Source organism: Trematomus bernacchii, unplaced genomic scaffold, assembly GCF_902827165.1.
Source record: "Trematomus bernacchii unplaced genomic scaffold, fTreBer1.1, whole genome shotgun sequence".
Taxonomy (NCBI): domain Eukaryota; kingdom Metazoa; phylum Chordata; class Actinopteri; order Perciformes; family Nototheniidae; genus Trematomus; species Trematomus bernacchii.
The window spans coordinates 1621175-1646198 of record NW_022987571.1 but is presented as its reverse complement, the minus strand read 5'-3'; the positions used below and the strand labels follow the sequence as shown (position 1 = coordinate 1646198).

Below are 25024 nucleotides of genomic sequence, written 5' to 3'. Positions count from 1 at the left end.
GTGTGGTCATTATCATTGTCCCGTCACCGTTAGAAAGTGTCAGTCTGAGCGTCCGTCAGTGGATCCATACTATTGATCCGTGATGCTGTTGACCTTGTGGTTTCCCCCCCTCCCATACACACGTTTATTTCCTTTTTGTTTTGTTTGCAGCCAGCCAATCACCTGTCACTGTTCAGACAGGCACTGAACATAAACCCTTTCCATATGTGAGTCATCCTGTGTCATTTTCCTCATAGAACTGAACATAACCCAATAAAAGACTCTTTGCAGCTTATTGCAATAATATTCAAACTTTATTCAGATGTTGAACCCATTTTCATCACAGGGGCAACATCATTGTATTACTTTTGAATTATTTTATTATTTTCAACACATTTGGGCAATAATGAATGTGTCCCAGCGTGTGATGCTCCATCTCTAGTGTGGGAAAGATTTTGTTGCATATTGAACGTGAGAAATGTTTTGAGGCGCTCAGCGGGATCTGCATGACAAAAGCTGTGCGGCTCATCTGGTGTGCAGAACAGGGAGGGGTGTAACACAGGAACCTCCAATATGGTCGTCCATCCTTTGTGTACCCCCCTCCGAGGTGACACCCCGGCTGCCCTGACCCCTCCGCCGGGTCGCTATTCACCCCCAGTTTTCCCTAATTAACTCTGGGACCACACCCCCCTCTCTCCACTTCCCTATCTGTCCATCCTGACTCCGCCCCCTCCTCCCTCACCTCAACCGTTTCCACAGACAGTCCTCCTGTCGGGGGCAGGGGTCAGGGTCACAGGTCATCAATCCCCCCCACCCTCCCCCCCATGCACCTTGCACCCAGCATTGACCATCGAGCTGTCCGCCACTTCTTTGTCTCTTTGTTTGTTGTCTTCTTTGTCCCCTCGGCCTGACCATGACCATGGACACACACACACACACACACACACACACACACACACACACACACACACACACACACACACACACACACACACACACACACACACACACACACACACACACACTTTCTGATCCCCCTGAACTTGACTTCAGATGGAAACTAAAGTTCACCTTTACTGTGACTCAGCACAAAGTCTCTGCACCGTCATGCTGTATTCTTTGAGTTGTTACAAAACACAGATGCAGAGCAGAAACGTTCCTAATTTCTCATCAGGCCAAGCTATGGAAACCTATTTCTAAATACTTCAAAATGTAAACACTTGTTTGATACATTTGAACATTTCTCTGTTCTTCTACTACACGACTAAATAAGAGTGCATTCCATTTCATTTGGAAGGGCGTAGGCCAAAGAAAAGAGCCCTTAAATATTGGAGTGGATCAGAATCACAGGGATAATACGTTATGTTACACTTTCATATATATTGCTAGACAGGGCATTTATGCTGCATTCATTTTGTGTCAGAATCATTTGAAATATCTGTTCTCGGTTCATTCTGTCTAAAGAAACAGGACCAACACAGTATGGTGTGTAGAATTTAACATAAGCACTTTGTTTTTCTCAGTCTTTGTGAAACCTAACTGTTCTTATTCTGCAATCAGTGCACACATGTCAATTAAAGCAATCTCCCTTTTCTCTATGACTACAACTTCTTCCTGCACTTTGAGAAGCATCATTTCACAAAATCGAAGTGACACTGAGCTGAGTGCATACATGTTAAACACACTTCCCAGCACACAAATCCTTATTGTAAAGTTTTCTCTCAAACATGCTCTATATGAGACACATCATCACATCATCTGCATATCAAGAATGAGCTACGATCTCCACACTTACTTAAACAGAGCAGTATTCAGCCAAATGAGCCAGTTTTAACGGTGATTATAGCTTGATGTAATCTCAGCTCTCACTAATGCAGTTCTTTTAATAATGTCATTTTGGAGGCACCACTGCAGAACAAAAGCCAAAAGCTGTTTGGTATCTTGATGAAACTGATCAATAAATTAATGAATATATTATAGATCAGCCCCTTCTCCCTTCTTCTATATTAGAGGGGGTTAGTATTGATTGATCCGGTCAGAGAGTCTGACAACAGCAACATTGACATGGATAGATGAAGGCCAAGCTACATTTTATGAATATTGATTTGTGTAGTGGAGATTAAATCAATCTAAAGCAGTGTGCTTCAGCTGTTTTGATTTCAACTGCTAGGCATTGTTTAAAGGTATAGTACAGATCATCCACTGTAATTCTCTCAAATCATGTAATGATACTAAATACACTCCCTGTATCTGTGCACCCTACAGCACCAGCAGTCCAAACAGCGAGAGGGGTCCAGGAGGAGAAACAAGAGCATTTACATGATGATACAGATCATGACCTAGTTTAAACATACTGTTATCAAATGTTTTATTGAACTACTCATGTATGCTGTTCATACACATTACATTTTTACATGACATTTAGCTGACGCTTTTATCCAAAATAACTTACAATAAGTGCAACAAACCATAAAGATTAAAACTAAGGACAACAAGAACAGTAATGACACTTTAAACAAGCAAGATCATTGTTAGTACTACTGCATCAGTTTCACTTTTAAGTGCGTTTTTTAGTTTTTTGTTGCTACATTTAAATGTTTTTCCTGCATTCGTTTGTCAGCAGTTTGCAAAGTATAAACTACAGAACCAAACAAAATATTGTCAGATTTCTTTATATTTGATCTCTTTCTGTGACCATCATGTCTTTAACTGCAGCTGGGCATGTGGACTCTCTCAGGCTGAGGACATACGGGAGAGATATGAAAACAAGCCAGCACCTAAATTAGAAATATCATTCTGAAGTATACAAATGTACACAACATAGTGGGTATAATAAAATGATGCTAATAGGGCATTATATAAATGTAGGATCCTTTGGGGCTCGACTCATTCTGGGGTCTAATGGCGCTTTTCCACTGCAGCACTGTGGTTTGTACTTGTTTAACTTTTGTCTAGTTTCTGAACATATATGAGGAGCTGTGAGCTCTGAGTGCTAACAGCTAACGGCTGATGTTTTGGTTTTGTGGTTCCCATTGAAGATGACGTCACGGCAGTTTTACACAGCGTCGCTCCGCCCGCCGAACAGCCGATCGCCCCGCCTACACTGCGTTAGTTACTACCCCAGTTCCTAAACTGTAATGGAAACGCAGCATAAAGTGAGCCTGGCCTACCAAGGCCTAACCATACCGTACTAAGCCGTGCTAGGTCCTGCAGTGGAAAAGCGCCATAAATGAGTGGAAATATTGGCCTTTGCTGCATGCTATTGACTCTCACAAGGAAGTGAAATGGACGTTGTACCGCCTTAGTGTTCTTGTGACTGCCTGTAGAATTGCATTGTTCTACAAGTATTCATATCCTTCACTTAATTAACTACAAAGACGCTCAATGTAAAAGTGTTTTTACATTTGTTTTGTAATATAATCTTCATCTGCATGGAACTACCGATGTCAGATGAATAAACATCTGTGTCTGTGTGCAGTAACCTGTAGAGGATAGAGGAAGTGCATGATGCTTTTAAGGCTTTTTCACAGAGCATAATCCTGGCTGCAGATCAGATGACCTCCAGTGACATTAACTCACTCCAGAGAGATTCCTCCTGCTAATGAGAGCTTCATCATTGTAACACTCGTCATGCAACCCAGTCTCACGGCATTTCGTGTTATAGTCACGAAATGTAATCTATTGATTCGTGTTCACCAACACGATTTTCCCCTTTTTTTCGTGTCACACAGAACGATTTTAAAAGCAATGTATTTCTATTGGTAGTATGTTTCGTGCCTGCACCACGTCTTTTTGTCCGGTCGGGTCTTGGAAGACCGGAAGCTGTGTGGTTCATAAAAACATGTTCTTACTCAATATCAAGCCACGATTATTGTTTTTATTTTAAATCGTATAATGTCGGACTTTTTTTGCCGTCCGTGAGGAAAATAAATGGCTCAGAGCCTCAGAATACTGAAATCTGTATTTTTTAAATCTTTTTTTCCTTCTAATTTGTTATTCTTTTCTACATAACACACTGTTATTTACTCAACAATAACACACAATTATCCTTGTTTTTATTTATTTGTTTAATTCTATAATCTCTGGCTTTTTTGGCGTCCGTCAGGAACTGAATTTCAAAATAAAATAACCGGAAACAGACGTAGGCCTATATGGGACATTTCGAGCATCATTGCAATACACAGCCACTGAACTGATTACCCAAGATCCTCAGCTATGGTTTAAGCTCGGTGATTGGATGTTTTAGCCGCAATGCACGTTGGGATATGGTGTTAGTGCGATATGAAATCCGAAAAACATTTCGGAGTTTAGGATGGCAGAAGACACTACACTACCCATAATCCTCAGCTATCGTTTGGGACTACAGTCCCCGTGATTAATCTTCAAGCTCTGGGATTGGATGTTGGAGTGGCAGTGCGCCAAGGTTACGCCGAGCGTCAAACAGCTCTTTGAAATGGAACGAAACCACGGCAGACTATCCAAAACTGGACTCTAACAGGACCAACCCCCCCCCCCCCAGAACTACACATGCTGGCTATTGTGTTTCGCAACATGTTCTATGGGACGTCTCTACTGGGAACGTTTTCGTTTTTCCCACAATTAGAAGTTGCCAGTATTAAACACTGGCACACTGTTATCAAATTTAAAACATATAATTAATAAATGGGTGAAAATTGCTTGTGTCCATAATGGGCAGCATTAATATATACCCACATGCCAGCTCATTGTTTATTTGTAATTCTACTCCACTACAATTCAGAGGTTAACCTGGTATTTCTACTCCACTACATTTATTTTAGTTACTTTGCAGATTCTGATTAATGATGTGAAATATAAACAACCCTTAAATCAGACTTTAGTTACACCTGAGTCAAATTCAGAAAAGGTGATTGTCAAGTGCCAACAATCAGGACAGATATTTGATAGCTGCTGCTTGAGAAGACTAAACATTTATCTGCAGATCCCTATAAAGTATATTCATTACTCATTATTCTCTACTAATAGTTCATTAAAGACTGTATATAATGGCTATTTTTCACATCCCTTTCAAGATTTCAAGATTTTCAAAGGTTTATTGACATTGACGTTGTAGTTATGCAATGATGACAAACTTGGGTTGCAGGTTCCTCAACAGCATTACAAGACATCTAACAATATGTGTGTATACCTCCACCATTAAACACACACACACACACACACACACACACACACACACACACACACACACACACACACACACACACGTGTGTGTGAAAATGTGATACTATATACTTCTACGCCACTACATTTTAGAAGCCAATATTGTACATTTTACTCCATTACATGTAGTTGACATCTTTAATTTACTAGTTTAGATTTAAATATAAGTCAATTATCAAATAAACATTGACATATATGTATAGGTTAAGATAACCAGCAGCAGTAAATAAAGTTATTAAAATGAAGTCTACTTTCACCAGCTGTGATAAAAACACATCAATAATCATAATAGTAACCCAGATGGGCCATTATGCATAACGAGTACTTTTACTAAAAGTAAAAGTAGAACATCTGAGTACTTCCTACCCTCTGGTTCCCAAGCCAAACATTTGTATGTTTATATATAATGAAATACATTTATATTTAGTGTGTCTGCAGAGATGCACCATGCCCTAAGCTGATGTTTCACCTCAATGTGTGCAGTACAGAGCTAGCACCAGGGCATGCTTAGCCTAGCTTAGCACAAACACTGGGAACAAGGCTAAACAGCGTAGCTTTACCAAAAGTTGAAAAATACTTCTTCTAACGTCTGACTGAGTGAGTATACTCATCATTTGGTGGAGTCTTGGCTGGATAAGTAGTACTGTTGCCTATTTGAAAAATAAATAGGTAATTCTTCTTCTATATTCTTAATAATAGAATAATAAAGTAATAATAATAAAATTAAATAGTCCACAATCTGTCAGAGCTGGTATTTGAATTATACAGTTTTTCCATCATATTTGTAATTCTGGATGTTTAAAGACAGCCTTCAAAATAAGCAGACATTTTAACAATGAATGTACAATAAGACCATAATAGAAAAGCTTTAACGATTTTTTTGCAACAATCTCCTCAACCGATGTAGACATGGTAACAAATATTTCCCATACTATAAGACAGTTACTTGTTAACAAAGTGCATTGCATGTGAGTTAGTATAACACCAGTGGCCAGTACTGATGTCTAGTAAGGAGCTCTAGAAGAAGAACACTAAAGCAGTATATCTTTATGGCCTTACCTTGTACCACGAGTCGACCGAGGGCAGTACGCCTCATCCTGGTGCCGGGCCGATTGGCAGCACACACATACACCCCGGAGTGCTGCAGGGAAACATCTGAGATCATCAGGTTCCCCGTCCCCAGGACCTGGATCCCCTCCACCCCGATGGAGCGCCCGTCTGATGGAGACACCGACGATGTTTGTTTAATAAAACTTAAAACAAGCTGTTATTACCTAATCTTCCTTATATTCCTCTACAGACTCTATTATAAATGTCCAATGGTACCTAGCCTGCTCCAGGAAACAATGGGCCTGGGGTTTCCTGAGGCGATGCACTCCAAGATGGCCGTCTGATGGACAGTGATGGTCAGATTCTGGGGTCCGGACAGGATGAACGGCTCTTTGTAGGTTCGGGGAGCCCCACCTGCAATATAGGAAAAACAAAGAGTGAATATAGAGAATTCATTTAAGGAATCTTTGTTGACTGTTGACAGGAATATCTGAAGTTGTACTGGCAAGAAATTCTAAGATTTATTGCAGTGTTACACAGCGTACTTTTACTGTTTATTACTCGATTCTGATTGGTCAATTTGGATATTTAGTGAATTGCTCTTTTTCCGATAATAGACTGTTGCTAAGGACGCTCTGATCAAGGGACTATGTCCAGTTATATCAATCCGCAGAAAAGTTCAGTCAATTTAACGTCAGTTGTGATAAATAACCTTTTTTTGTTTTTCTTTGTCAGAAAACACCATGGAATACTTTGGATTCATGATGGCTAAACTGTCCCCAGAAAACGAAAAGAAAAAGAAAAAAAGAGGTGGAAAGAGGTTAAAAGACAGAGAGTGCTGGACAACAACAAAAAGAAGACAGACAGGAAGTAAACACTAAAGGGAACAGCAGAAGAAGACAGACAGGAAGAAAACACTAACAAGAACAGCAGAAGAAGACAGACAGGAAGTAAACACTAAAGGGAAAAGCAGAAGAACACAGACAGGAAGTAAACACTAAAGGGAACAGCAGAAGAACACAGACAGGAAGTCAACACTAAAGGGAACAGCAGAAGAAGACAGACAGGAAGTAAACACTAAAGGGAACAGCAGAAGAAGACAGACAGGAAGTAAACTCTATGGGAACACTGTATGGGCTCTGGCTGTGATTGAGACTGGTTCCTGGAGAAGAGCTAACCTTATATTATCCCTTAAGTGAAGATAACTCCATTTATATGTACATAGAAATGTTAAATATATCCTTACAAGTACTAGCCAGAGGGAATAGAACTCTTTATCCTTGGTCACTCCACAAATTCTTAACTTAACAAGTATATCACTTCATGTGTGTCCACCCACCAGTGATGTTGAGCATGGCCTCGTGGCTGTAGCGGGTGTTAGCTATGTTGGTGGCAACACAGCGGAACACTCCGGCATCCTGCTGCCTCACGCCTGACACCTGAAGAACACCCATGGGCAGGAGAGTGTATCTGTGTAGGGAGAGGTGGGCAGGCAGGTGAGGCACAGGAAACACATTTGTATAGTTATGTATGTTTTGTACTTGAATAAACTAATGTGGTGTAACACAATGTAACACACAAGACACCTGTTACAGCACAGTGTTGTCTTGATCTTGCTTTTTGTGTTCCCTGATTTAGTTGCACAACACTCTCTTTGTGTCATGTCTTGTTTCACTTTCTGTCTTGGTTGTTTCCTAGAGTTTCGTGATGGTTTGCCCCGCCCTAATTCGTATATATGTACTTTATGATACATGTTGACATGTTCAAAGATTGTAGGTTTAACACTAACCCCTGAGAAATTATATGAATAAACAGACCATAATTACCAACCATGTCCAATCAAATTGGAGATAAAGGTTCCCACTATTTAATAAGGTTTGAAATCCTTCATGCACCATTCAATCCTAACCTTAAAAGTAGAGTTTTATGCCATATAATGTACAATAAAAGGTCTTAAACTTAACGTATCAGTGATTGTAATCTTGTAAATGTCGGTTCTTGTCTTTGGCCTAGTTGTATTTGAGTGTGTACAGTAGCAGTAGAAGCAGCAGCTGTCTTCCCACACTGTGGTGCAGGTGTGTATTGTTCTACCTGTTGTCGGTGGTGTTGAGGCCCTCTCGGCCCCTCTCCCAGCTGATGTTGGCCTCAGGAACCCCGTTGATCTGACACTGGAAGCGAGCTACGCCTCCATCGTCCACAGACATGGACAGAGGGTGGGTGTGGAACTTGGGAAGAGCTGCAGGGCAAAACACACACACATCAGTCTAATGAGCCTGGATACTGTAGAAACATTGACAGGGCATACTATCAATTCAGAGGGGTTGACCACTCGTGATTACCCTTAGTTCTCCCATAAACACGGTTTATATCTTTAGTGTAATGTCTATAATGCAGGTTAACGGGGGAAACAGATTACATGTAACGAGAAGATGTAATCAGGATACAAACATAGTTATCAGATTACTGTTACATATTTCAAAAATAGAGATTGCTAGCAGGATTACAGCGTTACAATACATTTTAAAATGAAGATGGATATGTTATACATAGACTTCCTGAAAGAATGTTCTTTATGGTTTATATTTAGGCTACTTAAATTCTTCTTTCTTTTAAATACATGCAGTAGGTGGACACCAGGTGGATGTATTAAACAAAAATACCGTCTATGCTTTCGATGAATGTATTAAGCTTAAACAGCATGTGTAAACTATTACTGTTACTACATTTCCGATATGAAATATCTTGGTTTCTTCTTTTCTAAGGTTACATTGTTGCATAAAGCTAAAAACATCTAATTGTTATTTTTTTTTATCTTGCATTCGATATTGAGGTTATCCAAAAGTAACTGAAAGTAATCAGGTTACATTACTTTATATTTTGATACATCTTTGGACATGTAACTAGTTACTGTAACGGTTTACATTTTTAAAGTAACCCTCCCAACCCTGGTCTTATGTAGCTTAAGAGGATGAGTCAGAGCTCATGTAGCATTCTGCATGCACACTTTAAGAATATATATGTTTTCTTCTACCCTGTGACCCTTCAGTACATAGAGAACCACACACACACACACACACACACACACACACACACACACACACACACACACACACACACACACACACACACACACACACACACACACACACACACACACACACACACACACACACACAAGGTTTCTAATGACCTGCTGGCCTTAATCAATAAGGTGTGTACAATAGAGGAGTGTTCTGCAAATGAGACAGCAGCACCATGGCAACTTATTGCATTGAAGTAAGACCACCTCAAGATACCCATAATTCTACAGGATTAACCATAAACCCCTGGTTTTATGGTGTGATTGAAGGGAGTAGGAAGCACAAGGTTGTATGCAGTGCAGGTGTGTGTGTGTGTGTGTGTGTGTGTGTGTGTGTGTGTGTGTGTGTGTGTGTGTGTGTGTGTGTGTGCGTGTGTGTGTGTGTGTGTGTGTGTGTGTGTGTGTGTGTGTGTGTGTGTGTGTGTGTGTGTGTGTGTGTGTCAAATACCAACCACTGCTCGATGTGATAACCAGCTTTGGGTACAAGTGTAGATATAGCATAGTCATATTCAGAAGTCTTGGCCATGTATATCCAGGCTGAAGACTTTTCTTTTTGCCGCTGCTTTTAATTGAACTATTCACATCTTAAACTGCACTGTAACTTTTATCCATGTATTTTTTCTTTTAATGTTTATTTTATTATCTTTTCTTTTTAATGACTGATTTTAAATGCCATTTTCTTAATGTCTTCCATTTTTGTAAAGCACTTTGAATTGCCTTGTGTTGAAAGGTGCTATATAAACAAACTTGCCTTGCCTTGCCTTGCCTATATAAATGCACCATGATTGGTCTGAGAATTGCTGGAATGTCAAAGAGAAAAGCCAAACAAATTGCCAAATATTGCTCTGTTTCAGCTATTATTGGCTGCTTAGCCGTGTGGAGAAGGAGATGCTATGTGTTCCCTTAAGGCTGCTGCTTAGCCGTGTGGAGAAGGAGATGCTATGTGTTCCCCTAAGTGTTCTGTGCTGCTTAGCCCTGATATATTTGATTCCCTGTCTTATGTAATATAATTTGTGGAACCAAATAAAGTATTCAAATGTGTGTGTGCGTGTGTGTGTGTGTGTGTGTGTGTGTGTGTGTGTGTGTGTGTGTGTGTGTGTGTGTGTGTGTGTGTGTGTGTGTGTGTGTGTGTGTGTGTGTGTGTGTGTGTGTGTGTTGAGCACATGTAGGCGAGTACAGTAATGTAGATCTACATGTGCTGGTCAGTGTAATTTATAGTTTTTTATAATGAGAGCTGGTATGTTTGCTGAGGGGTTTGTAACCAGGCGCCTGTTCCTCTGACAACAAAGGATTAAAGAGCCTGGGGGGGGCTTTGGTTTCTAAGTATGATGCAGAGGTGTGCACCATGTGAAGCATCATTTATAACAAGGACTATTGGATGTTTTGACAGGAAAAAGGCAACATGCGGCGACTATCTGTGGGACATCCCCCCTGCTTTAGGGTTCGGCTCGTGGTGAATGAAGGTATTTGTATATTAAAATACGTCAGGAATTGTCTTTTTGGTTATTTAATAAATACAATCCACCTCCTATCCTGCATCCATAAAACAAGAACCCTCAATAAAGCAAGGACGGTGTGATGTTCAAGTTAGCAGGACTAGAGAGTGATCAATGACTGTTACATCACTGTAGTGAAGGTCACTATTATGGGAAGATCCCTTTGGGCCATAGGCCAGGGAGGGGCTTGGGGGTACTTAAGCTCCCCCTAGAATAGCCATAGCGTCCCTACCATCACCCCCAAGAAAGCTCTGTGGTTTATTTATAACATTAACATTTATTAATCAGAGCATTTGTGCTGCAGGGGGATGCCCATAGAAACACATTTTGTATCCAGAGGTGTTTGTATGTAGGCTGGTTTGTGAAGCTTATCTATCCCTTCAGCTATGTATGTCACCTTGTGTTTAACACAGAGGGACATTGTAACAGGGTGTACTGTTACTGTTATTTACTCGTCCCTGTTGTGTGACTGTTTTTCCTTTTAGCCGCCTCTTCCTATTGTAAAGCGTCTTTGGATTTCATGAAAGGCGCTATATAAATCTGATCATTATTATAACTGCGTACCTGTGTGCTCGTGTATGTCAGTGGTGTTGCAGAACACATTTGGTTGTGGTGGACTGGACATTAGTGGGAAACCCTACATTTCAGAGCATCCTCAGGCTCACTGAAAACTCAAGCAACCCCACAGCACCAGCAGTGGTGTGTCACTTTTGGATCAGTATCAGTATTGTGATCACCTGGTGGCTGACTGGCTGCTTCGAAGTCTATTGTAAATGACTACTAAAACTCCAAAGATGTCCCGAGGAATGTGTACTGTGTCTGAGACAGAGACTATGAAGAAATACTGAAATAGGCACAACTATGTGCGTATTAACCAGAAAAGAATGTGCAAACCGGCTAAATGTAGCTGCCTTTTTGTTGTGTCTCATCAAATGTGTTAGTCATGTTTATGTATTTTGTCTGTCATTTCCTGTTTTATTTTGTACTTACCTCTTGTCTTTCATTTCAGGCCCTGTTTCTTCCTCCCCTTGTGTGTTTTTCCCACCATCATCAGTGTCTGCCCCGCCCCTGATTGTTTCCACCTGTTCCCACTCCCCTCATGTTTAAATAGTCCTGTCTCTCCCCTGTCCTGTGTCAGTTCGTCTTGTTTGTTTCTCCGAATGGTCGTGCCAAGCCTCAACTCAGAAAGGATCGCTTTCTCTCTTGACAGGTTTTGTTATTTTGTTTATTTTGTTAGGCTTAAGTTTTTATTAAGTCCTCTTTTTGTTACGCCTAGTTTTTTCCTAATTGTGAGCTCCTTTTGTTATTTCCACCACCTACTCTGTTAAGAGGGATTACCTGAACTGTGATAATAAATAGACTTTTTTTATATATTCAAGACTTTGTCTCTGGGTCGTGCATTTGGGTTCATCAGTTTGTGTCGAGGTCCTGACACTTTTCTTCTCAGGTTCTCTTCATTTAATAGCTAGCCTGGGAATGTGATTTGAATGGTTACTGTCATTGCAACAACATTGCAAAAAACAATTGCTGGTCAAGAACATGTTGTGTAAAATGAAATATGAATCTAAATTCAGAATGTAACATTCACTTGCTGGGTTGCAGCATCAAACACTTACATGCCAAGTGGACCTTGGCCTTGCGGCTGACGATCATGCCGTAGCGGTTCTGAGCGGCGCACTCGTACTCGCCCATGTCCGCGTCGCTTCCCTCTCTGCGTTTCTGGAAGCTCTGGATGAACAGCGTGCCATTGGCCAGCACCTGGACCCGCTGGCTGGCGGGGAAAGGAACCCCGTTTTTTCGCCACGTCACCATGATGGGCTCCTCGCCCGTCACCCCACAGTCCAGCAGGAGCGGGCGGTCCCTCACTGCGATCACATCGCTGGGCTCCAGCAGGAAGGACAGCTCTGAGGCCAGACACACATCTGAGGGGGGGAGAAGAATCATCAGAGAGGGAGACACTGAATGATACATGTCTGCTTACTTGACCATCCAGAGTCCAGAATCCAGAGTAATATTCAAACCCACAAATGTAATCAGGCTCATACTCCCTTTAAACCTTCCGGAACCTTAGGGAAGTGAAGGAAGGCGCATTAAAGACCAAGACATTCATCTCTTAGAATTGAAAAACATTTAAAAATTGAAACGTTGACTTTAATTAAATGTATTATTTCAACAGATTACTTTATTATTAGGGTAGTTGATAGCAATAATATTAAGTTGAACCAATTACTTTTTATTTAAACGTTGTATTTATGCTTTCAACTAACCTAATACAATTATGTGTAATCTGTTGACATTATACATTTAATTCAAGTTAATATTTCAGTTTTTTCTGTGTATCTTGAGATCACTAACAGTATAACCTATTTGTCCTACAAACACACACAACTATACAACAAACGTGTTGCTAGCTAGTTAAAAACATTGCTAATGTGTGTACTGTAGATGTTGTCATGGATCAACTTTAGTTCACTTAAAGTATAGACCCAGGAGTCTCTGCATACTTGCAGTAACACAGCATTAAGCTCTACACTTGTTGCATTGGCTGTTTTTTGCAAATAAATCTGAACTGCACAAACTTGTTGAATCCACAGCTGAAGAAACCAGTCTTTGAGAACAGTATAACTTTCTGCTCTAACACAGAATGAGTTGTTCCTGGAACAGAATCTTCTAACTGCAGGACGGATTTGTTTAAAGGCGTTGGGAGGATTTGGTCGCTAACGGGAAATTGTACCTATCTTTCATCCCAAACGCACAATCATCTTATGGTTCCAGAGACAATAGCACAAGAGGGGGCTTCTCTGTCGGACACCGAGCCCCAGAGAAACCCATCTAAACTGCTTGAAAACCCTCACTCTACACCGGGAGCGATCTCACTGATTGATGGTGCACTTGGTTTTGCGGCCTGAACTGCTTTAGGAAAGGCGAGCCACAATAGAGGCTGGATGCCAGAGAGCCAACCAGCCAGAGAGGGCAACAACAATACCCGAGTGGGGGGAGAACACTGGCCAGGGTCAAGTTAGGAGACCCTTATTGAAGCGGGGCCGAGTGTGACAATAGTGTTGTGACTATGCTGATTTGCACCTCACCCACAGCAACCTCTGTAAAAACTCCCGTCAGCCACCATGCACCCAAGGGCACCATCTGCCCCTTCTAATGCATCCCTCCACCCCCCCGCCTCTCCCATCCTTTCAGATCCATCTCCGAGGTGACTTTCCCATGCCACCGGAGCCCTCTGCCTCACCCTTGTCCCCTCCCCTGTGTGACCTTGGTGACATTTGCAGTCTACGTCTTTCTTTTTTGGTGGTAATGTCCTCATATGCAAAGCGAGCCCTTGATAAAGCCGCTTTCCTTCCCAGCTGTAAGACAGTGACAATGGCCGTTGCACTTGAACCTGCACAACTCCTAATCAATGTCACCCTGGAGTTCTGCATCTGTTTATCCCCGGCCGGTCCACTCAACATGAGCTGTCTCACAACACTTATTGTTCTCACACACAGACTTGCAGCTGAACTTGGCCCCTGCATGTCTGTTTCTAGTGATAGCCCTTTTCACTCTGAAACAATGAACAAATCAGTACACATTTATTTTATCATTGATTTTAAATCTTTCTTCAAAATAAAAAAAAACGAGTCTCACTTAGTTTAGTGGTGAAAATGCAGATACCACCAAGTTTGAAAAAGCAGCAGAAAACTCTGTCTCTGGGATTTCAACCTCTACACGAACACAACAGGCTTTACAACGAGATATTACATAACATATTTCAACAGAACATGACTTTCCAGAGTCCTGTCACTGATTATAAAAGGCAGTATCAAGGACACTGATTCTAGAAACAGATGCCACTGTTACGTTTTTTTAAATGTTATGTTTCAATGGTATCTCCAAACTTGGACAAGTTGGACCAAAACAATTTCCATAAAGAAAGACATCTTAAATGCCAGAGTGTGAGGAAAATGTGACTTTTTGTTCTTTGTTAGAACTGCTAAAATATCTTCCACATTAGTTACATTTAACATAACCTCTTCCTGTTGGCTAAACACAATGAGGGGTATGGACTGATGTGACATACCATTACCACAAAGTCACACATTTTAACATGACATTGTTGTATGCCTTTTCACTTATAAAACACAGCCTTCCACACAGCTTGGACATACAGCAGAACTGCCCCCCCCCCTTCATGATCTTTGCCATCGTCCTGACATTTAGATTTGAGCATCTGCCTTATTCCCAATGAGAGACCAGCAGATGCAGCCAGCAGCAGAGAGGATGCTGGTTCTGGGCTGATATAATCCCCCCACTGAGCCTCCCATCCCTCAGGCCTGGTAATGAAATTCAGGACTCCCACGGGGGAACTTGCATTGCGTTCTGTTGGAAACAGGGTGTTGCAACCTGTGAGGCCGAGCAGAGCCTAGTATTTAAACAAGGTTATGTCATAGTCGACTATTTAAAGGCATTGCTCTATAAAATTAAGATGACCATTTCATATCTGTCTCTGTTTTCTTCTTATTGATCAACCCCCATTCTACATGTCAGTCGCAGGTTGAGAACTCACTGCAGGATCAACTGCTTGATAATAAAGTTTATATTGCTTTTTGTTTAGATATTGTCTTGTAAAAGAAATCACAACTCAAGATGTGCTACACTGAAACAACTTGAACGTTGACTTTAATTCAATGTTTTACGTCCATGTATAATATTAAGTTAAACTTGAACTTAATATTATTGCTTTCAACTATCCTAATACATTCATGTGAAATTTGTTGACATAAAACATTTAATTAAAGTCAACGTTTCAGTTTTTTCAGTGTATCAGAGAAATCCAAGACATGAAGCAACATAAGGATGTATAACCATTTGCATATACATATATATATGAAGGATGTTAGAAAACAACCTTGAGGCACTTCAGACTAGTTAAATGTTGCCTTTTCTAGTTCCCACAAACGGACTCTATGAGGTGGGTTAAGAGCACAGCGTTGAGAGTGCACTATTTTCAATATAGATGGCTGGTACCATAATGAGATTTATTTAAGTGTGGGGGATGACCAGCAACCCCCCACACTTGCACCCTGTGTTTGGAACCCCCCTCCCCCTCAGGGGTCATGAGTCAGAGGTGAGGAGGATGGATTTGCAGATGAGGGTGGGGGGGGGGGTGGCAGTCTGTGTCCAGCCTGAGTGACTCTCCCAGCCTCCACTGCTATTGTTCAGCTGGAATGAAGTTCACAGATTTCTGCCCACCCCCCATTAACAAGAGACAGAGAAAGTGAAGGGAGTCCTGAGATCCTTGCACTAAGTTATTTTCCTCTGCCCGCTCTCTCCCTCGCTTTCAAAGGCACATTTGGAGGGCTAAATAGATTTTAGCTAGGAATGACAAGAATGGAAATAAGAAATATTAAGTTAAGGATGGGAAGGTGGGAAAATGTAGGCAGGGCAAGCTGTGATCTGGCCTTGATCTTCATCCTTTGTCCTCCTCATGGGAGTGAAACTCTCAAACTATTGTAGTGGCTTAGGGTTAGGGTTAGGGTTAGGGTTAGGGTTAGGGTTAGGCTGTAGCGGGCTTACCCAGGCCTTTTGGTCATTTTGTCATATGCCAAGTTCAATGTCTAATCACTATCTCACTAGCTTATTTCTGTGTCCCACATTGCAGTTTTAAATAGATTACAGGCATAGGCATTAGGGCAGCTTGAACTATTCATTTACTTTTTCAACAACTCAACGAAACTACTGTGGAGAAAATTGGTTTCCAAATAGTAGGGGTTTTAAAGACTTTTTTCTATTTTTAGTGTTAAATTATCTACATTTTGGTGTAAAACCTTTATGGGCCTTATTTTAAACCTTCTTCCTGAAAAACTTTTTTTATACACGTTGAACAAACGGAGTCAAAACTGCAGTTTGTTAAGTGGCTACTTAATGTTGGCTCCAAAAGCCAATCCTCAAAGACCCTCATGTTAAAATGCCCAACTTCACAGCAGAAATAAACACGTTTACAGACAAATGCCCAACATCTTTTCTCAATGTCTTTTCCTTGAGGAGTATGTAAACCACTGTGAGGTCAAGGAGAAATGTGATGGTGACTTCATCAGGAAGAGACTGCAACTGCAATGCTAAGATGCCGCATGGTGCATCCTTTAAATGTTGCTGCAGCAAAGAATTGTGTGAGAGCGTTATCTTTCCTTTGGTAACAGATGTTTACAGTGTCTCTCATGCTGAGGGAGATGAGAAGGGAAGCATTGAATTATCGCTCCTTAGCATTTAGCTTCCAAGCCCTACTCGAAGCGTTTTCTCAGAACTTAACTTTATTTTGTAATTAGCTCTACGGTGAAACATACCTGATTTATATCATAAAATATGAAGAGTGGCAGTGTAAATTATTTTAATAATATAATGCTAATGCAGTTTGAAATCAGTCTTCCTACAGCAACTTCTCAATCTCAGTTTCCTGACCTATTGATGACTGGTTACCTGCATAAACTGATATTAGCCCCCTGGGGCCCTGGGATAGGGGTGCCCCATCTGCATTTGGGGATTGATTTTGTAATGGTCAGTGCAGAATTAAAAAGCCTGGCCAAAAACATGCTACCCACCAGCCGGGTGGATCAATACGCATCTATCTGATGTGATTGAGAGGAGGCTTCTGTTTTTCCTGCAGTTTTAATCAGTGAGGTGTCACTCACACAGGGGGGGCGGGATCATTTATTAGGGAATAAGTTGTAAGGTCTTAGTGTCCTGCAGTGACGTGCGGTGAGGTTCATGGCTGGTGAGGCACTGACTCTTTCAGAGTCAGATTTACAAATATTATAGCCTATTTTGACCTTAATCGAAATATTCTGTTATTTTCAAAAGCTTTTTTAGTCTGATGCTATGATTAATTTTAAACAGACCGATCAACAAAAGGATACCCAAAATCTAAATATTGGATTGTTCTTTCTAAGTAAGATCCCATTTTCATTACAGTTGTGGTCTTACCTTGACTTGAAGATGAAGTCCATGCTATCCTTCTGGACAACAATCTCTATTACTGTTTTGTAAAAGTCCTCCTTATCTTCCTGTAGTTTAAAAAGTCTAGTTTGTTGTTTGCGTCTACCGTCTCTGCGTAGAATAACAGTAGCAACAAGAACCTGTGGGCTCACGTGCGCCCCCTTCAGTGCGGCAGAGGTTATGGCTGCCTCCCCTGGTGCTTTTTTCATTGCCGTTGTATGGTGAGACCAGCGAGCCTAAATATCATATATACGTGAAATAAGTTCTTTAGAGACTATGGATGGCGAGGATAAATGTAATAAAGGGATCTACAAACATTACATTGGTGACCTACAGTGAGATGGTAACAGGCATGCGCTTAGGGCCCGCTTTCCAGCCAGTTTCTGTGGGGTGACGCATTCTGAGGTGAGGCAGAGCTCATCTGTGCCTCACCTCACCCCACAGTAACTGGCTTGAGCGCGCTCACAAAATAAGTGCCCGCGCTAAATTAGTGCCCGTGCTCCAGCAAGTTACTGTGGGCTTACGAGAGGCAGAGCACGTCCCTGCCTCTCTTCTCATCGCTCCCGTAGCGGAGCTCGGCACATTTGCTGATTTTGACTATAAAAAGCGATTGGAATCATACAGAAATCACACTTACAACACAGATCAGTGGAGACATTTTATTATTATTACTATTTAGTTTTTCTTTAATTGTTTTTCCGTTACATTGGAGTATGACAGGTGAGGCTCTGCCTCCCCTGCCTCCACTGACTGCACATCGCTGGTGTCCTGGTAGGACACTAATGGCGCATTTCCACTACACGGCCTCGCTCGGCCTCGCTCGGTATGGCTAGGCCTCGTTAGGACTGGCTCACTTTATGGTGCATTTCCATTACAGTTTAGGAACTGGGGTAGTATCTATAGTAACGCAGTGTAGGCGGAGCCGTGACGTCATCTTCAATGAGAACCCCAGAAAAACAACACAGCCGTTAGCTGTTAGCACTCACAGCTCACAGCTCCTCAGATATGTTCAGAAACTAGACAAACGTTAAACAAGTACAAACCACAGACTGCCTGTGTCATGGTGAATACAGTCGCTGCTTTATTTATGTCTGTATAGGCCGTTGTTGTGAGTGTGGACGGTCGGAGCATATATTGCGTTAGCTTAACCGATCTTCATTTAGAAAACACGCATTTTAAAAGGTTTTTCGCCTGCCGTCTGTCTGCAGACTTGACAAAGCATTAATTCATGGTTTTTACTAACCGGTATCAGTATGTTGTTACTTCGACATCATTTTGAAACGTGTATTACAATTAAATCACGGTCAAATATGTCCATCTTGTTGTAGTTGTAGCCCCCTTGCCAGCGATTCTCTCTCTAGTTTAGCATACTCAGCCCGACTCAGCCTGGTTGTTCCTGGCCCTAGAACCACGATTTTATGGGGCCAGAAAAACTGTGAATTAGGACCCGCCGGCCGGTACTAGGCCAAGTGGAAACGCAACCAAAGACGGGCCGCTGACGTCACAGCCCTCTTAAACGGGGCTCCGCGCTGTAGTGGAAACGCGCCATGAGACCTTACAAAACCCAAGCATAGAGCGGCTCCTGATAACCCTGGAAGTACTGCTGGCCTGGAGACTGTAATCTAATGGGAGAAATAATAAGCAGCATCAACACCACTTTCAGTTACAGGCTGACTATTCCATGTGGTGGTGCAGTGGTGACGGAGGTCCACGAGGATGTTAGCATCACAAGAGATCCCTCGACTACAAGCAAAGGAGTTTTCCATTGCCTTTTGGAAAATTGCAAGAAATTAGACCCACATTTTTGATCATTATGTTCTGCTCAGTAACACCACTTTTATAAAAGTTGAAATGCAATCAGCTATAAACCAACTACATCACGGTCACATGACTAACTCCATTCCAGGCTTACGACTCCTTCCTGCACCATTCTATTCCTATGAATTACGTGGGCCTCTGAATTTATGTGTTATAATAATCAAAACTACTTACACCTGGAATGTTGACATGGTCACTAACCCTAAGAAGCAGTTTACCCCACTGGAATTTATATAGTGTTATTCTTGGGGATGGTGAGAAAGGGCTATTGGCTCTCCCTGTTTGTATCACACACACACACACACACACACACACACACACACACACACACACACACACACACACACACACACACACACACACACACACACACACACACACACAGAGAAATGTACAATAAAGTTGACTTTGACTTATATAATATTATATAATATCAGGACCAGTGGTCTGATGACCAGGACCTTTGGATTCAAACTAAGCAGAGGTTTATGCCTTCTGGTCTACTGTCACCAGAAGCTGCCAATCATGTTTCCATAGTAACCCTCTCAGTGACACTGCACATAATTGCTGACACTAGGATTTTAGAGTTCAAACTGCAAGTATGAAGCATTACAGATTCCACACCGACTGAAACTTAAATAAAACCACTGAAGGTGCGTGGCATTAAAATTCACAAAGCAGTGTGTGCTTATTATCTTGGCTTCCTTTACAGACTTAAATGTTGTTTTTCAACTTCTCACTTACTATGCGTAGGATGCAGCATTGGTTTTTATTAATGTATAAAGCCATTTTAGGTAAGCTTCCACTCTACATATGTGCCAGATTTGCTCCAGTTTGTGACTCTTACAACCTCAGACCCAGTGCCTGGATACGGGTCCAGGTTCCTGCTGTGCGGACTGAGGCTGGAAAAAGGAGTCTTTCTTATTATGGTCCTTGGTCTTGGAATGACCTTCAATCACGCCATAAACTGATGGCACTTGTCCCTATAGCCTGTTTTAAATTGAAGTTGTCTGAAGTCCTCACCACCAGCTGCTCTTGCAGTAACAGGTAGTGTACCTTTCTTACTGTCCTAATGTGCACAATGTAGTGACTGCTTTTTCGTCTTTTGTTTTCTTGGTTGTGTTCTCTGTATTTTATATGTCTGTGTTATGTGTAAGAACGAGTAACGTTGCTGCCTTCTTGGCCAGGTCAGCATTGTAAATTAGATTTTATCTCAATGCTTTTATCTGGTTAAATATAAAATAAAAAATGAACACCTCACATAGTAAGTCAACATTACATGAAGGCCTTTACAACTCCACCTTTAGATGGTGTAAATCCTGTTAGCAGATTGAGATGTTGGACTCTTTTCTGTGACACGCCGGCCACCACAGGCCCTTTGTGCCCCCGCTAGGGATTTTAAACGGAGGGGTGTTCCTGCCGGCATGTGAGTCGGAATGAGGAGTGGGGACGGGGGACGGGGACGGTGGGGGGTTGTCGAGGACACGGTCATGGGCAGCTGTAGGGGGATTACCTTCTACACATATTTTTAACAAGGTCTCAATCTGAGGGCAGTGTTATGGAGATGAGGGTGTGAAGGTCAGTTTAGGAGACTGAGGTCTTGGGGGGGTGGGCACAGAAACAAAAGGTCCCCCAGCTGACTGCTCCACTGACCAGGACGATCCAGAGCCAAACCCCCTCCCAGAGGTCAGAGGTCACAGACTCTAACCCCTCTCTGTGGTGTGACCTGAAGACAGGGTCTCCACTACCGTCTGCGCGGCTTCCTTTCTTATGCTAAGCTGCTCCGATTCTCCTCCAATAAAACAGATTTTCCTCAAGTTTTGGGTTAGTTTACAGACTTGATCCAAAATGTAACTGAAAATCAAGATACCTGACCTTTAGGTTTTATCTTTTTTTAAATAAATGTTTGGAATAAATTAGTCCTGGGTGTATAAAATATTTCTAGACACAGAATTGTTTTAATTATTTTGTGTCACCCAAAAATGTTGATTATTATAAAATATATGTATTTGTTTTGTATTTATGTATTTTGTGCATCTAATTTGACCAAATGCATTGTGTTGTATTGTGTTCGATGGCCTTCAACTTGAATCTTGTATTTTTTCCTCAAGATATAAAGATGTTTAATAATAATGACATCTTATCACCAAGGTATTTAGGTCCTAATCTTTGAAGGAATTGTTTGGAGGAGACCCCTTCATAGATTATAGATAGGCTTCATTTATTTACCACTTTGTATATCTATCCCTGGTCATGGACATTTCAGGTTGAATTGGTTTTCCTGAAACCTGGAAGGCCAGGAGATGTGGCTGATAGTGAAGAAGCACCAAGTAAATAATGTGATGACACGTTTAGACTTTTTGACTTCTATTTGATCAGATCTACAGCTCTTGTTGAACGTAAGGCTTAGTTCCAGTCTATATGCAGACACTAACACTCCTTCTGAGTTTGAATTTCTTGCTTTTTTGTGCAGGAGATCAGTGAGAATCAGTTCACAAGAGTGGAAGTCATGGATCAGGATGGGTACTATTTGGTAGTAAAGAGGACACAGCAGAGTTTTTCCAATTTACAACAAGTCAAGTCGTCTAAAACACAAGGGTGATACACCACTGCTGTTAGAACCTGTTTATCTAACTGACTAAGGTTCTATGGAGAACAGCTTGATCTCAACAAGTTACTGTTATGATGATGATTATGGATTTCAATGTATTAACTGGATTATTAATAACTTAAGTGACAAAGGTTTTAGTTCTATCAAATGTCAAATTCAAAGTACAACACAACTCTGTAGGCTGGGCAAAGTTCTCTCCATGCACACTCACACAGCTGCAGAGAGCAGAATATAAACTATACTTACTCAACATATAGAAAGTTGTCAGGGCGGAGAGGAAGAGTCTTGGCTTCATTTTGGTTTTTCTTTCCTCAAAACGTATTGACATCAGAGGTTCCTATCCTTGGAACCTTAAAAAAAATCAGATAGATCAAAAAGTAATCCCAATGGAACAGTGTCGGTCTCCTCCTGGAGGTTCTTTGGTGATAAAGGTTTAATTTGAACAGTTTTTCTCAAAGCATTGCGGTCCCTTAGGTTCCCTGGTCCAGTGTTCGGCCCTTGGAAGGCTGCTGGTCACGTAAAAGCTGCTGTGAGAATGGAGGAGGAAGACCCTTCAGCCTGGACGGGGTCATTAGAGATTCAGCCTCATTGTTGTCCCTGAATGGACACTGATAGAGCAGGTCGCTCTGCTGCCAGCCAATAGCAGCGCTGCAGGGAGGGGGGGGGGGGGGTCAGCCTCGGAGACATGATTGATGCTCACTTAAACAGAGCGCTGCTGGCCATCCACCCCCCCACCCCCCCTGCCTCCTGTGCTGAGGGCCGGTGGTGACCTGAGCCGGACACACTGCTCCTGCCAGGCTGCTCATTTGTTATTTTCTAGTATTAGATATGTGCAGGGTTACTTTGACACTGTATTTCGTTACAATTACAAGTTACAGAGTGATGTAACCTAGTCTGAGTATCAAAATAACCTGATAACTTACAGTAACTTTTGGATTACCTCAATATGAAATGCAATGCAAATCAAAACAAGAGAAAGGAATGAACTCTGACGGTGTTGACATGTTAAAGCTGTGACTGCAGTGAAGTCAAGATGGTTTGTTTAAAATATCATCAAATGGAAAATGTACCAGACCAAGTGTCCCACTGTTAGAGCAGGAAGTGGAGAAGGGGTTTACAAAGTTATAGCTGAACAGGACATTTCCTGATTAATCAGGGCTGATACAAATGTTTTATTATGTGATATGTTATTTAGCCATTACTTTCATTGTATTTCTATATTTATGCATTTGTAGCATTTATAAACACTTTTCTTTGGTAGTTGGAATTGTGATCTCTTGCCGAGGACAGGTTACATGAACCTCTGTGTAAAATGCCCACATTTGAACCTATGAAATAATTAGAAAAAAAGTTAAATGTTAAGAGTCTTTTAGATTAAGTATTTTTTTATTATTAATTTATTGATTTTAGACAAAAAGAAGACTATTCAATGAAGGACCTGTTTTGTCCCATATCCCAAGAATCAGTAATTTACTGTCTTTTCATTTATGTAACTGTAAGGAATACAGTTACCTTTTATGGTATCCTGATCACGTAATCCGGTTGAATGTAATCCATTACTATCCAAGCCTGTACAGTATATATGTATTTTTCTTTTTTCAATAAAGCACTTCACCATTTTAACCAGCCTTAATCAAAACTCATTCAGAAAGTACATGAAAAGGGTTCGGTTCAGAACCGTCTGGTATGGAGGTTTTTGGGGGAGACACTTTTTCTATTTAATTTTTTTTTGGATTGAAACATTTAACAAGCAGGTTAAAGTGTCCGATTGAATAACATGATACAATGGAGGACTTTGTACCCAAGCCCAGCATCTTGACAATCGAGTCCTAAAATTACAAGAATGATGCTAATTCAGCTTTGACATATTTTGCCACCATTTGAGTAAAGACAAGATCTCTCTTTTTGTTCTGCTCAATCTGTCACACAATGTTTTTTATCAACAAGCTAGTCAGAAGTGCAGCTCTATGTGACATCCTATGTGGTTAGTTTCAGATTGGTTTCAAAGTGCTGCAGGTGAAAGCATCATGAGGAGGAAGAGGTTAGCCTGGGATGGAGTCAAAATCCCGGCCTGAATTATTGTTTCAGTCTGCCACTGCTCAGGCCACTGGGAAATGTCCTGGGTCTCCTGATGGCCTGTCCGCCCCTGGGTCAGTGGTAAGGGTCTTTGGCAGGTGTGAATTATGTAGGACCTGACCAGGATTAGGGTTAGTTATACAGTAGGGGAATAACCAGAAAACAATGTGATGATCCTCAGCAGGTGCAGGTGCTGCGTCATCATGTTGAGCAGCTTGATGCTGCTGACCCCCCATGCTGCCACCACAATGGGAACATCCAGAGTTGTTCTTTCGTGATTGAATGATTCGAAGAGGTGACACCTTTCTACCGCAATCCAACCTGGCCAACAGACACTCTGTTGGTTTAGCTGATGTTGCCTCACAATGTTTCAGCAGCTCTAAGTGCACCACCCCGGAGATAGCTGTGAGGAAAATAAACGAGTGTATCAAATACTTCAGGTAATAAAATATATAATCCAAAGGATGGCTAAAGTGTTAGAACAAGAATACAGCCCCATAAAATAACGATGACAGTCTTTAATAACATTTTTGTTGTAAACGTAATATAAGCAAACACTTTTAACTGAAATCAGTTCTGTTCTAGTTCACTGCGGCGGCTAGTTTCTTCACAGTTGGTTTAAAGGGGACCTATCATGCAAAATGCACTTTTGTACGTCTTTTATACATGAATATGTGTCCCCGGTGTTCCAGGGAACTCACCCGCTGTGGCTTTTTTTCTCCCTCCCCGAGG

General features: G+C 41.4%; 1 protein-coding gene across 1 annotated transcript in view; it reads right to left on the bottom strand.

The window, feature by feature from the left end:
- Positions 1-12774, bottom strand: part of si:ch211-57n23.4 (immunoglobulin superfamily DCC subclass member 3) — a 28706-nt gene extending 15932 nt beyond the window's left edge. The window contains exons 1-5 of the mRNA XM_034126216.1: positions 12420-12774; positions 8320-8464; positions 7568-7698; positions 6505-6642; positions 6238-6396 (exon numbers count right to left, since the gene is read on the bottom strand). Coding sequence (XP_033982107.1) covers positions 6238-6396; positions 6505-6642; positions 7568-7698; positions 8320-8464; positions 12420-12774 — 928 coding nt within the window. The remainder of the gene's footprint in view (positions 1-6237; positions 6397-6504; positions 6643-7567; positions 7699-8319; positions 8465-12419) is intronic.
- Between the last annotated feature and the right edge of the window lie 12250 nt (positions 12775-25024).